At 42.6% G+C, this 14,776-nt stretch overlaps 1 protein-coding gene across 7 annotated transcripts in view; it reads left to right on the top strand.

Moving 5' to 3' along the window:
- Nucleotides 1–14,093, top strand: part of BASP1 (brain abundant membrane attached signal protein 1) — a 50,997-nt gene extending 36,904 nt beyond the window's left edge. For 3 of the 7 annotated variants that reach the window (XM_075052266.1, XM_075052270.1, XM_075052269.1), the window contains exon 2: nt 12,489–14,093. In XM_075052266.1, coding sequence (XP_074908367.1) covers nt 12,498–13,229 — 732 coding nt within the window. In that variant the 5' untranslated portion in view covers nt 12,489–12,497 and the 3' untranslated portion in view covers nt 13,230–14,093. Of the gene's footprint in view, nt 1–2,201; nt 2,365–7,100; nt 7,124–7,150; nt 7,384–12,488 lie in introns of those variants that run through there. The other 4 variants (XM_075052267.1, XM_075052271.1, XM_075052272.1 and 1 more) reach the window with 4 other exon arrangements.
- The last annotated feature ends 683 nt before the right edge of the window (nt 14,094–14,776 follow it).

Here is a 14,776-nt window from a genome sequence, read left to right as displayed (position 1 = left end):
CAGTGCTGGTTTGAAACATGGGCTCCTACTGAAATGCATTAGTGCTGAAAGAGCTACCAGAACCTTTCTAGTGGTATTTTTATTTATGGCTCTGTCTTGAAAAATGAAAACCAATTTTCCGTATTTCTCAAGTCTCCATTGCTTTGATAGACTTCTCTCACTTGAATCCTGAAATAGCTCAGTTCTACTTTATATTGATGTTTACCTGCCTTCTTTGGTTAGAAAAAATAATTTTTCAAATAGCCATGGGCTGAAAGCTCTTTAAACTGAAGGAGCGACTCTAAGAGTTCTCTATAAATAGCTTTCGGTACAGCACATGGGCCTTGGAAAGTAAGCTCTTTTCTGTTATATGGTCTGAGCTGACCAAAATTGCAAATTGGCATACATACAGCCTTGATGGAGGGCTAGTCTACATCAAGAGTAATATAATCTAAGGCAATTGATATGCATTCTGAACTGCAGAAATTGAACTGTGGCCATATTAGGTATTAATTCCATTCATTGACACAAAATGCAAGTCAGCGCTCAGGTGAGGGGGAGCGAAAAGGACTACATCCAACTCCACAGCTATCCCTGCAAAGCTATTTTTCTTTCGCTTTCATTTAGTGAGTTTAAATTTGGTAGCTCTAAGATGGACAGCTTTCCTACTGATACTTAAATGGAAAAGAAAACCAAGCTATTTTACTGAAAGGAGATATGCACCTGATCACCTTTCCTGATTCCCAGTTTTCATTTCATTCCTGCTGCATTGTGTGTTCTTCTCCTTTTTGGGTAGCTGCTAGCTTGGAATGGTTCTGGCTGAGTAATTATTAAATCGGATTTCTGCCTTGCCCGGTTTGAACATAAATCTCTTAGCGCGGTTCATGGATTGCACTAGCTGCTCACTTCACATCTTGCCAAATGGGCTTGTTTGCTTCCAGCCTTATGTAACCTTCCCTCTAGCAGGGCTGATCCGCCATCCCGCTATAACCCGAACCAAAACCGAATAAAAGAAAAGAGAAAGTACAGCCAGTGAAGATGACAGAAAGACACTGAGGCAATCGATCTAGATCTGGGAGTCTTGAATCCGAGGTGACATATCTAACAGCTTAACACAGGACGTGGTACGCCTTACTGCCTGGCATAGCTCTTACTTTGGGAGTGTTAGAAACACTTCATGTTTTCAAAGTGGATTTCAAAAGCAAACCGTTGTCGTGTTGGGACACAAGGCAAAGCTCTCTAATAGAGATTGGTTTTGTTCTGCAGCCCCCTCTGTCAGCTTGCACCCCTGAAACCGAAAAGCAAACTCTGCCTCTTCGCTCTGAACCCTCTACGGCGCACTCTGAATACGCGATAGCTTGTGGCCGAGATGTGGCACTGAAGGAGCGTGACAGGCTCCACACGACAGCGTTTGGTCACGCACACCTACGGGTCTTCATCTGGGGCAAAAAACACAGCTCTCGGTTCTCAGGTTTTGGAGAATATTGCCAGTCTTAATAAAAGATTGCCTAAGACATCTCGGTGTTTTGAACAGTCGTTAGAGGAGCGTAAATGAGTAGAGGTGAAAAAGATGGAGAGAGATATTTGCAAGACACAAATAGAAATCAGCTGCTTAGTGCTCTTTGCTTGCCAGTGATTGTTGTGTACCGGTTCCATGTTATTTTGATAATCCTCCCCCAGTGACTAAAGTTAAACTGGTAAGCCTGGTAGTTTGAATGTAATGCTTTGTTTAAAAAATGGAGGCGGGGGGGGGGAAGGGAAAAAAGTCAAAATCCAGTATAAACATGCATTCTAAATAAGATCAAAAAAGAAAGACTGGAACATGATCTTTTCTTTTGTGTTAAATGTATGCTATTTTAAAAAAAACACATATTGTGCTAGTGTGAGAACCAGGAAATGAGAATGACCAAAGTGACAAATCTAATATAATAGACCAAGCTACAGCCTGGTAGAAAATGTATATGGCACAAATGAGTGTCTGGGAACATGAATGTAAAAAGTTTTCCAAGATGTTGAGCGTCCAGGCTTGCATTTCTCTCATTTCTTTCGAGTGTGTCTTTACTACAAGACATTATTACAACAGAGCTGTGAGAAGCTGAGAGCTGATAAGGTGCTGACACCGATACTGTGGTCACGAGGGGTTTTTTCTTAACAACATGAAAAATACTTGTAATTCAGCCCAAAGTCTTGCAGGGTTTAATTATAGGTAGTTTTGAAGTTATGCAAAACATGACTTGACTTGTACACATTGACTTCAGTACAGAATTTTTTGTTTAAAATTGATTTCGTACACAAGACCGAAAGTCAAAAGTTGTTACTCCAAGGAGAAATGCAGCAGCTCTTTAGGAAGCCGGTGTAAAATACCCTGTAAGTGCTGCTGAGGTGGTAAGTAGGTTTTGTGCCGGTTGCTTGCAGGCGGTTAAATTCCACCAGAGGCATGGTGTGTAATACTGTCCTAAAGACATAGGTGCACTCAGGTTTCTAATGCAATGTTAAACTTGCAGGTATTTTCAGAATAACGTTCCAATTACTAATTTAACTGTCCTTAGCAGTTGTGTATTAACTGGAGGATGAAACTGGTTTAATCCCGTGACTCTTGCAGATACCTTCATTTCTGAGGAATGCCGTTGGGGTGTGCAGGGCTGAGGTTATCGGGAAGGTGGGCACGTCACCGGTAACTGAAGGAGCTGCGTGTTCTGTGACGGAGATTTGGGAGGAGAGAACTGTGGGTGTTTCTAAAATCAACTGACCCCTTCTAAAGTCTAAACCTGAAGCTGTGGTACCTCCTGGAGCATCAAGTGGATGTACGATCATTTCCTTTTGAGGAAAAATAGAGAAAAGCTATTGCTGCAGCTTGATATAGAGCTGCAACAGATAAAAGGAGATAGAGAATGTGTTAACTAGATCCTAAACCTTAAAATACTTCAAGAGTTGGGTAATGAAATAAAGGAGTCTACAAGAAATACTTCATTGAAATTGCTAATCTTTTGTTTTGCTGGGTAAACCAGATGCTGTGTATTTTGGAAGGAAGCGCTTGCGACGTTCTCATGAATGCCAGGACACCCGCCGCAGCGGGGAGCGCTGCGTGGCGGCTGGCCGTGCTTCCCGGTTTTCCCCCTTTCTGGGGTGCAGTTGTGGACTCATTTGCTGCAGTCAGGAATGGTGCGCTGCAGTCCGTGCGGCTCGTATTTAAAAAGGGAAAACAAAATTGAGGATTGGATTTGGTTCATAATTAGAAGCGTGGTTTCATTGCCTGTAGTGAGGGTGTCATGTAAACAGAAGAAGGAAAATACATAGTCTAAGGATTGCCATGACCTCCCATAGGTCTGAGCTGTCTGTTAAGAGCCCTGCTCCTAGCTATAGGACGTTTTCTTACAGACGGTGCTTTTTCCACTGAGCAGCACCATGAGCAGCCTAGAGATGGGAAAGAAAAATGATGAAGAATATAGCAGTCACTTGGAGAACCCATTTTTGAAGTAAAACTGGTAGTTCCAAGATTTCAGAGTTAATGTATCCATTTCTTATAGCATACTGTAATTTATATTTTAAGGACCGTCTCAAGATTGATTAAAACTAGTGTGACCAGTTAAATGGGCATTAAAGTAATACGGGTTTTTAAAGTGTGGAATGTTAAACAGATATAACGTAAATGTAGATCCCCATAAGCAATTGTCTCCAGTGACAGTTCCCTAGTTAAATACCCTAAGGCCTTTTTCAAAAAGTGAATGTGGCTCTCCTTCCTTCTCCAAGTGAATGTCCTTGTTAAGGAAAAGGCAGGTAAGTTTACTGTGTATGCAAATAGTAACCAAGAAGATTCGCTATTGAAGAAAACATGTAAATGAGGGTTGTAATTTCTTTTTTTTTTGGTATAGAAAGAATGAGTTTGAAATCTCTTCATGTGCCTCATACTGTATGTTCTTTGTCCAGGATGAGGCTAGAGAAATATAAGCTATAAGTGTTAAGCTTGAAAAAAATCCCTTTCCCAGTGTACAGTCCCTGCAGGAATGAGGTCTTCCCACATCTCCTCTTCACCAGGATTGTAGTGTGGAGGAGGCTATTTCATTTTCATTGCTTACTAGCATCTGACTGTTACATTTTTGGAGTGTCTCTTTTGGAGGCACCCCAAACATTTCAGAGGTCTGCAAGCCAAGCGTATTTGTGGTATTGAGATCCATGATAGAGATAGCGCTGGAGGGACGAAATTCAAGCAAAATGTGAATTAGAAGGAAATAGTCCCATTATCTAGGCTTTCACCACCTTGCCTGTTTTTGTAATTAGACATGGTGGTGGTGTCTTAAGTATTTGAGGGAGGCAAAAAGTGGCTGGCCATAATTGGAATAATATGTGTGGAATCTCGCCTCTCCCTTGGCTGTGCATGTTCCTGGGACCTGAACAGTTTGAAAGATGTGGGTAATAACCACCTCTGAAATTTGCATCATTTCCTATTTAGGAGCTTAATTCTAGGATACCGATTACAAAGCTTTGGCTAGTGTAAAATATTTATTAAACTGCTTCCTGGGGAGTCATGCACAAACCCCAAAGTGATGTGGCAACTTAGAAAGAATAAGGAGGCGGCACATGCTTATATTTTTGGCTTAGTCTTTCAGGTTATTTTGAAGCCTGCAAACTTTTTCTACAAGAGGCGTTCTTGTAAAATTAATCTCAGTCTCTGCAAAACAGGTGTTTACAGCAGAGTTTCCCCTTCCAACCGTGTGCCTAACAATAGCGTGATTAAGATCTCAGTCTGGGGCAGGCTGACTTTTGGCTGCATGTGTGTACCTGCATGAGCATGTCTTTAATTATTCAACAAAAAGAACGTATGCAGTTAATCTGAATATAGGAGAAATGCTTTGAGCGTGAGGTGGATCTCAAGTCTGTAGGAAGGCTGGTAGGCTGAACGGAGCAGATGAGGCAAATAGAAATTGATGGCAGCGGTTTTAATTTAAGCAATCAGAGCATTGGATGCACTGAACGCAAGGCTGAGCAACACATGCACTGCGCTGTGAAAATAACCTATTTTATGCTTCTTCTGTCTTGCTCAGTTTTTAATATGGCTTGTGTTTCTGTTATAAACAATGCAAAAGAGCCTTGCAAGAGCTGCCAAGGATGAAACCGGAGGCACTGGCAATTGTATCTGCGCTGCTGGGCAAGGTAGTGTTGTGTTGGATCACTGAAAAAAACCCAGTTGTGGCAAAACAGTGCGATTCTGGTTTGAACTCAGCAATAAGAAAGTATCAAATAATGCTAACACTAAAATGGATCAGCTGTAGACATTCATCTAAGGAGAATAGGGGTGATGTTATTTCTATCCATATTAGCTGGTCTAATAATAAAAGACGTTATCTCTGCCTACAAAGCACAGCCTGGGATTTCGCAGACAGCAGAGAATTTCTTCCATGCCGCTCGTTGACTCGGGAAGGCAAGACTGGTCCATGTTCTGCTCGTGTTTTCTGCAAGACGGCTTTTTGTAGCTGGAGAAGCTCGGGGTGTATCGGCTTAAAGACACGAGGTGTGTGGCGTTCGGGAGCGTGGTCCCACAGCTCGGCTCTGCAGCGCGGGTCACTGCTTCACTGAAGTGGCTTTGCTATAGGGTGGCACGCACAGACTGCATCAGGCAGGACCTTGATGTAGTTGTTTCTGCGGACTTTCCTACGGCTGAAGGAGTGCTGGTGTCCGACCAGAGTCAGACTGGGTACTGGATCTTCAGTCGCTGCGTGTCTCCAGGTTCTTCAGCTCTGCAGTCCTCCAACCCAAGTGCAAAGTCTTCGATAGTTGCTTTCAATGTAACCCACAAAATCTTCGTCACTCTTTGGTCAAATAATGGATAAATTTTATTTTTATTCAGGAACCCTGCCTAGCTAGCTAGCTTTTTTCCACTCAGGGTCCAAAGACGAATTACACATGCGAAATACTTTTGGTTTCAGGTTGATGCTAAACGAATTGATAAATTTGGCAAAACCTTTGCCTGTGGTGAAACTGCTGGTCTTCATTCCTGTTCTGTTCTTGGAAAAATAGGTCTCTGATGAATTAATACATACCTTAGAGCTCAAGTATTTCACATGAGTCTTAGTAATATTTCAGGTACAACTTTTTAATTTGCTCTCAAAATAATTGTCAGGTGATTATTAACTTTTCTGATAACTTGCTGTATTATTAGTGCGTTATGCTTCTCAAATGAAGCAGTTACTCAAGTACAAGTTCTTAAATAGCCAGGCACAATTTTACATCAGCCTGCAGTGTGCTTAAATTATTATTACTCTCATAATTGGAGTCTATTATCAATGATCATAATTCAGATATATTAATGACAAATGTCCCATATTAAAAAAAGCATATCATCCTTCCATTTTTGTGTGGTGTACGTGTCCCCAGGAATTTTAAAAGAATATAAAAATCAAAGTTCCTCTTTCTTCTTTTTTTTAAGGAATTTGCATCAAATATATTCTACTTCTCACCACAGGAAAATAGAACTGAAATGCGTCTGAGAATGAAACCCTTAGACTTGGCAATATTACTTCTTAGAATTCCTTTATTGGCTGCATATTAAAAGAAAACAGGACAGTACCAAAACTGGAATTGGCTTCTTTTAAAGATCAAGGTTAGAAAATCAAGTTAGTACAATTTGTGTTTTAAGCATTCGCTGTTCTGTTACTCTATACTCCTTTACTAAATCTTGAGATTCATGAGGCTTTGGAGGAAGGAAAGGAGGCACAGTGGTTACAGGACTGTGCACATGCTGAGGGAAGGAGAAAAAATTACCTGTGGTCCATGAGGAAAACAGCACAAGTGCCAAGCCGAGATGTTCCCACTTTATTATCGTGTCTCTCACAGCAATAAACACACGGGGTTGTTCAGTGTTAAGACTTGGCTTGAACGGCCGGGGCACGTGGAGACCACAGGCCCTGTTTTGCTGTGTGCATCTAATGAACTAGCATCTTATTACCCTCGCATATATGGAATTTCCATGAGCAGGTGTGAGATTGCAGGAGGTGCCCGGCCTCTTGGGGCAGAGCCGTGGGCTGCCCCCGGCCGTCGCTTCGGAAGGGAGAGGTGGCCAAGGGTGGGTTTTCCTGCTGCCTCCCTTGCCCAGCACCAACAACCTGCCTGGGTGTAGGAGAACCAGTTCCCATCACTGCTCTGAAATGTAAGGAACACAGAACAAGAGGGGAGGGGAGGGGAAGGGAGGGAAGGGAAGGAGACAGAAAGAAAAAAGAGAAAAAGGGGAAGAGGAGAGAAGAGGAGAGGATAGAAGAGGAGAGGAGAGGAGAGAAGAGGAGAAAAGAGAAAAAAAGAAAGGACAAAAGAAAAAGGAAAAGAAAAGAAAAGAAATGAAAAAAGAAAGGAAAAGAAAAGAGAAAAGAAAAAAAGAAAGAAAAGAGGAAAGAAACAGTCACTACTACTGAGGTATGAAGAGGTTCAAACCTGAGTGAGACCTAGCATTTCTGTTCTATTAATTCCAAGTAACATCAGAGGAAAGGGAAGATGTGTGAGGATACTTGAGAAAGAACAGAAAATCATGGCTTGGTTGCTAAAAGACAAGGCTAGCGAGTCAAATTCTATCTAGGTGTATGCTACAGACATCTTCTAACATTAACCTGGTAAACTGATTGACCTGGGCTGGTGAGATAGGAGTGTCTCTGAGTGTGTGTGTTTAATGGGAAGCATGAAATAGTACTGCGTATTTTGAGAAGTAGTGAGGTTTTTTTTTTTCTTTTATAAAAGTTTCAGGTAATCTTTGGAAAATTGTGTCTGGAAATTCTTTCCTTAATTTGCTATATATTCCCTTTATAAAAACTTCTTTGTTTTTTTTTTTATTAAATAGAGGTATAGGGTGAATCAATGAGGTAACAGATCTGTAATGGTTTCTTCAAGATCTTTTAATTTATTTTGAGCAGCTGGGGGGTGGGGCAGTTTCTGGGATCGGTATTTCCTTTGATTTGGAGTGTTGAAACCCTGCCTTGGGAGGGATGTGCATTTTACAGCTCTTGTCTGCAGGCGATGTGAGATAACTCATGCCTGGGAACAGGCTTGTGCAAGGGGTGCTTTGGCCTGACCCACCGCACGTGCCTACGTTGCGCTGAAGGCGGTGGGATTTCAGGAGATACCTATTGTCTTCCTGAACTGGTTTTTCTGGAGGTGGACTGAGCTCCCCACGCTTCGCATGATGTTGAACAGGAGCTTTGGAAGTTTAGCTTTGGCAATCGGACTGTACAGGTGATATCTGTGTTTTCGTCCTTTCCCCATGCACTGTTCTCTGTACCGAGAATGAAGGTGACAGCAAGGCCGTTTTTGTGGAAGTGTATGCTAAATGAAACGTTTAGAAATTTATAAACGCATAAGAAATGTAATTGGGCAGACTAATCTTTACTGCCAAAAGACAGAGATACTAAGAGTCTAATTCTAGGGGCTTTTTCAATACAGAAGCACAATTTGAAATATAAAACCTTGAAATAATATTTCTTTTCCCAAACTGTACAAATGTATGCTGCCTGTATTCCAGGGACTCATCTCTATTGGATCAGCTCAGTCTTCAGGTGTAAAACCTGAAATGTTCCGTGAGCTCTTCTTCCTGCTGTATTATGGCCTCATGGACATTAACTCTTTTTTTGACACTGTTATCCCAGAAAATCCTGACTATCACAAATATTCAGTTTTCAAAGTGCTTAACATGCTCTAGGTGACCTGTAGACATGGTATTTTGTAATACAAATATAGTCAGCTTATTCTATACAATAAGAAAGATACTTGTGCGAGCTCTCTAGTTCTCTTCCTGCTTTCTGCAGGAGAACGGAAACTTCAGGATGAGAGCAATGAACAGCAGCTCTTAGAAACTGAAGAAATCCTTGCTCCTGTTGTAGAAGTCCTCCACAGGGGTCTCTGGATCTGTCTCTTCTCCCATGAGAAGAGCAATACAGTCAAAGAATGCTGAGCACGCTGAGAAGCCGAAGTCTATTATAACTTTGAAGTGCTGTGTTGAACCTTGCTCTTCTGAAGCACTGGTCTGCCAACCGGTTCATCCAAGTTGCCTGAAAATAACTGATATATTGCAACTTCTTGTATAAAATCTGCTTCTAGACTGTCTCTGTCTCAACCCTTTTCTGTCCAGTAGCGAAGAGGCACCGCCATCAAATGCTGTGCCATTTTATAGGAATGGTGCTCAGCACCAAAACTTTCAAGGATCTTCCTTTTGGACGTTTGCTACAAAGTGCTTTGCACTCAGCTGGTAGCTGCTAGAGCTCGTTCAAGACCACTGCGTGTCAATGGTAGTGAAAATAACTGAACCCATGCTGGGTTTTTGCCTGGGTAGTAAAGAGTTGTAGGCAATTATTTTTTTTCTGGGGCTGTCACTCCCAAGGTGGATGCAATGGTTATGGGGGTTAGGGAGAGGCAGGGGAAGCAGGAGAGGCTGAGCAATAGAGCCAGGGCCATCAGTCTCGCTGGGGCAGACGGGGAATCTCCTTTTTGTTAGACTTTAGTCCTTTGCTGGGCTGGGGGGTGAACAAAAAGGTCTGTACTTTTGCAAGTGTTAATATGTAGGTAGTAATACAGAGTGGATTTAACACCGTATGAATACATACCTCAATGACTTCAGAGACATTTCACCGAGATTCACTTTCGTGTGGCACCAGGCAGGATTATCCCCGCAAGAATATCCAGCACAGTCACAGAGATGTTTAAGTGGCTTAATCTACATGCTCCTTCCAGGTTCAGCTGGTTGTAATTTTAAAATACTTTTTAAGGTCTGCTTTGCGTCTGCTGCGCCCTGAGATTTTTTGCACTGGGTGGTTCAGAGCTGTGCTTCAGGCACGGGTAAGGTGGGACAGGGACTAAATCAGCATCTGTGTGAGGCAGTGGAGCCCAGATATGTTATCAGGAGGCTGGGGAGAGGAGGAGGAGACTTTGTAATCAGATACAGGGGGAAAGGAGCAACATAGCGCTGCTACCTGCAGGGCTGGGCGATGACCTTGATGGTTGCTGTGCTTTTGCATGATAGCCTGGCATAGCTGTTAAGATGATGATCTAGGCGACTTTTAAATAGGGAGACGTGAGATTCAGTGTCACAAAGAGGGAATCTATTCTGTTATAAAGTAGTTGAAACTATGCTGGAAGGTGGCACTCCATTTGTAAGTGTAAATATTTACTAATAGGGCATAATGATAGTCTCTGCACCTCTTCCCCATCTTCTGCTCCAGTATCTCGAGCCAGCTGGCTGTGATGCAGATTGAGACACAGCGATTTCACAGCATACCTCCGAGCAAAGACAGTGCACGTTTCTTTTCATAGGTTGGGAGCACATTTCTCATAGGCATGCTTCTCTGCTTATTAGAGGTCCTTTGGCATACACATTCTGTAGCCAGCTGTATCTGAGGTTAAAAGCTTTTTGTGGAAGAAAATATAAAATGTGGTGAGTTACTACAATCCACAAAATAGCAAAATCTGGAAAAATACAGAAGATAGAGCAAATGAAATTAGTCTCACAGTACCTGGGCTTTGCCGGGAAACAAATACAGGCTTAATTAGGGTTTGCAAATTAGGATACGCACATGACTTTGGTATAAATCTCTGATCCTGCTGACTTGCAAAAGTCCTTTCAAAGTATTTGGTTGTAACTGTACATAAACAATAAGCTGGAGCGATATTTATGGAGTATCAAGAAGCCTGTAAATTTGTCAGATAACAAACTAATGTCCATAGCCTGCCCTAAATACCTAAAAATCCGGTATCTCTGCCACGAAGGTAGAGATTAGATTGCTCAGCTGTGGCTCTGTGGAAGTTAATCTTTTTATTGCTGTTCCCCATAAAATTTCAGAGAACAAAGTAGTGTTTCAGTAACATTACATTATCGTTTCGCAGGGCTGTGTGCTAACCCTTCAACAGTATTTGCAAATTGTTGTTCTTTTTGAGAGCCAAAATCAGCAGGGGCTCTGCTGACCATAATATCTCATTTTTGCCCAAGACATGTGGAAACTGCTGTCGGGCTGTGCTTGGGCCTTGTATCTGTGTTAGCAGAAAATCGACTGAGAGGCAGCTAGTTCTTAGTGGGATTTAAAATTATTTAATATTCAACCTTCTGTGAGCACTCCTATGAATTTTTACTGGTTTGTTTTCACAATTTTGGCAAGTGTGTGAAAAATATAGGGCCTATAAGTCTATCTACCTTTGCAAAACAGAAAATGAGAATGATTCATCTCCCCTGGAGAAGGTCTTCCACATTTGTTTGGCAGTACCTTGAAAAAAATAACTTTCTCCTATTTTCAAGTAGTGTGAAGCTAGGAAAAATTTTTTTCTTAACCTTTTATTGAGTATGAATGATATATTTGTTTTAATACCGGAAGCATAATTTTTTAGCCAGTCATAGAGGTTTTTGTGTTTGTTAATGACCCGATGCATCTGTAAGTGTCTCCTTCTGTTTTAATAGGTAAAGTTTGCTTTGAAGTACTGTGAAAGATTTTGTATATTCTTAGTTAAGACTCCCACATGAAGGGTATATAAACACTGATATGGTTACACAGGGGCTTGACTTCTTTTAAACAACTGATCTGTGTACCTGATGGCTTGTCGTGCTTGAAAACCATGAGCAGAAGTTACAACGCACGCACCCCTCTTCCCCCCCCCCCATTTGTTATTGCATAATGTCACGTACCACATGGAAGCCTGTAGTCAAAAGGGCCCGTATTTGCCTCTGTCGTCTTACCGAGTGGTCGCAAGCTCGCTGCGTTTCAAGCTCCGAGTTTCCCATCCCGCTGCGGGGGGGCTGTGAGATGCTGCTGTGTGCGGGAACGGCGATCCCTGCAGGAGCTGTGGGGTGGGAAGGGGCTGCGGGGGGGTCTCTGCGTGGGGACGGCCCCGTTCGGGAGCTGCCTCTGCTTCTGGGGTGCTGGAGGGTGATGGCCGTACCCCTCTGGGATAGTGGGAGCGGAGTGAGTAGATGCAGTCTTCCATCTTATGGAGAACATCAGCCTTCTCACTGACTCTAGGCTTGCTTTGATTTTTCCAAACCTTAGTGAAAAGCTTGTTAATAGCCTTTTCTAGAGTGATGGTGGACTTTGTGTTAACCAGGGGTGGATGCCAAGATTGAGTCAAATTCAGTTTGTGCCCAACCTGAACGTAAATACATCTTTTTTTCTCCTTCCACCCTTTGTATCCCTTGCTCAGGACACAAGAGATCGTGATGTACGTTAGTCCTCCATCATCTTGTTCCTCCCTCCCCTCTGAAAAGAAACCAGGGTTGGAGGGGCTCAGAGCAGGACTCTTCACAGGGGGACGTGGCAGAAGGGGGTTTGCTGACCGAAATGCTGCAGGGCTGAGCGGGACGTAAGCTCAGCGGCAGTGGTGCTCGGCAGCGTCAGCGCGTTCAGCTGATAACAACGCCTGACCGAACCTGATGTAGTCTCCTTTTCAGGAGCCAGCATCGGTTTTTCTCCTGCACCTCAGTTGACCTGATTTTGATGCTCTCGGTGATAAATGCTGGGCTCTGGGTAACCATCTCCTCCTCTTTTCTGTTACAGAGCTCCAATATGGGAGGCAAACTGAGCAAGAAGAAGAAGGGGTACAGTGTCAATGATGAAAAAGCTAAAGACAAAGACAAGAAGGCTGAAGGAGCAGCAACTGAGGAAGAGGAGACTCCAAAGGAGGCTGAGGATGCTCAGCAAACCACAGAGACCACAGAAGTGAAGGAGAACAACAAGGAGGAGAAGGGCGAAAAGGATACTCAGGTCGCTGCCAATAAGACGGAAGAAAAAGAAGGGGAGAAGGAGAAAACAGTGACCCAGGAAGAAACCCAGAAACCAGAACCAGAGAAGTCGGAGGCTGTTGTCGATGGGAAAGTAGAGCCACAGAAGACCAACGAACAGGCAACCAAGCAAGAGGAGCCGACTGCAGCCTCTGCTCCCGCTGCCAGTAGCGAAGCACCCAAAACTTCTGAGCCTAGCAACGATGCAAAAGCTTCCCAGCCTTCAGAAGCCACAGCTCCCAGTAAAGCAGATGACAAGAGCAAAGAGGAAGGGGAAGCCAAAAAGACTGAGGCTCCCGCAACGCCCGCAGCCCAAGAAACTAAAAGTGAAGTGGCCCCAGCTTCAGACTCAAAACCTAGCAGCAGCGAGGCTGCGCCTTCTTCCAAGGAGACCGCGGCAACAGCAGCACCTAGTTCCACTGCTAAGGCCTCGGACCCTGCAGCCCCACCAGAGGAAGCGAAACCTTCTGAAGTTCCAGCGACTAATTCGGATCAAACCATAGCAGTGCAAGATTAAATTGGACAGCCTGTTGAAACAACCACTTAAAACAACCTGTGTCTTTTTTTTATTTTTTCAGCTATACTAACTCGTTTCAGATCTGAAATAACAAATGTGTCTTGCCCAGAAAGAAAAGGTGAAAAAAAAAAAAGGAAAAAATGAAAAGGATGTCCCATCAAGTTGGGAGGGAGGGAGGGGGGAGAATCCAAATAGTATTTTTGTGGGGAAATATCTAATATACTTTCTGCCAACTTGACACAAGTCCTGGATTTAAAAAAAAAAAGTAAAATAAATGGATGTCTGAAAGTACAGCACATCTTTTGTATCTGAACTGCTGTAAATGCACTCCACCAATGTATCAAAATCTTCTTTTTGTTCTGTAATGGGGTTTGGGAGTGATGCGTTTGATTCTGCCCACTAGGTTTGTGCCAAGGCAATCAGATCTTTATGAAAGCAGTATTTTCTGTGGTTTTTTTATTTACAGCCTTTCTTATTTTGATATTTTTTTTATGCAGTGGATGAATGCCAACTTTCAGACAAAACCCACTTAGCTGTCCACATATTTCTCAATGCCAATCCTCCAATTCTTCCTCTCCAAATATTTTTTGGGAGTAAAAAGCATTCTCATCCTACTTAGCCTACCTAGATTTCTCATGACGAGTTAATGCATGTCCGTGGTTGGGTGCACCTGTAGTTCTGTTTATTGGTCAGTGGAAATGAAAAAGTCTGCGTTCATTGCAGTTCCAGTTTCTCTTCCATTCTGTGTCACAGACACCAACACACACTCATTGGAAAACAAATGAAAAAACAAAATGTACAATGGATGCATTGAAATTATATGTAATTGTATAAATGGTGCAACAGTAATAAAAGTTAAATAATTTAAAAAATACAAAAGTGTAAAGACTGATTAAATCTTCACTTTTTACCCCTTGGCAAATAGGCGAAGGAGAAGAAGTGTTACATCTGGGGCTGTTAACTCTCCTATTTATAGCGAAGTAGAGGCAAAGAAAGAACCGTCAACCTCATGATCCTAGAAACAGGTTGCCGTAAACTCCTACTTCAGCAGCCACAAGCATTCACAGGTGAGGTTGGAAGAAGTGGCAAATGAACAGCATATCTCATACATGTTTTATCCCAGGCAAAGTAGAAATGGCTTTTGCCTGCCTTAACATGTGAAAAAAATGCTCTCTTGCTGTTTTAAAGAGCCAGAGGCATGCTGACTGGGTTTTAACTGGGAGTAAGACCGTGGATTCGATAAACTGATCTTTTAAAATGAGGCAATTCAATTTAATCCTAGTCCTCTTAAAATATTCCCAGTGCTGATCTGCTCTGTCCTTTTCCCCATTGCTGTTGTGCAGGAGATGAACTGCAACTGCCACAAAGGGCCAATTCTGTGTATTTTTTCAAATATGGGTACCCTTGTGTAGCTGAGCAGAGTTTAGACTAGCATAAACAACATTTTTCAATAGTTTTGCCTGTTTGCCCCATTTTTATTCAGCAGAACTGCTGAATAATTGCAGTTTCTGCTGAGTGGTGTCCTTGCTGGATACAGACAACTAGTT

This window comes from Buteo buteo, chromosome 20 (assembly GCF_964188355.1).
Source record: "Buteo buteo chromosome 20, bButBut1.hap1.1, whole genome shotgun sequence".
NCBI lineage: Eukaryota > Metazoa > Chordata > Aves > Accipitriformes > Accipitridae > Buteo > Buteo buteo.
This window is presented reverse-complemented; position numbering and strand designations above follow the sequence as displayed.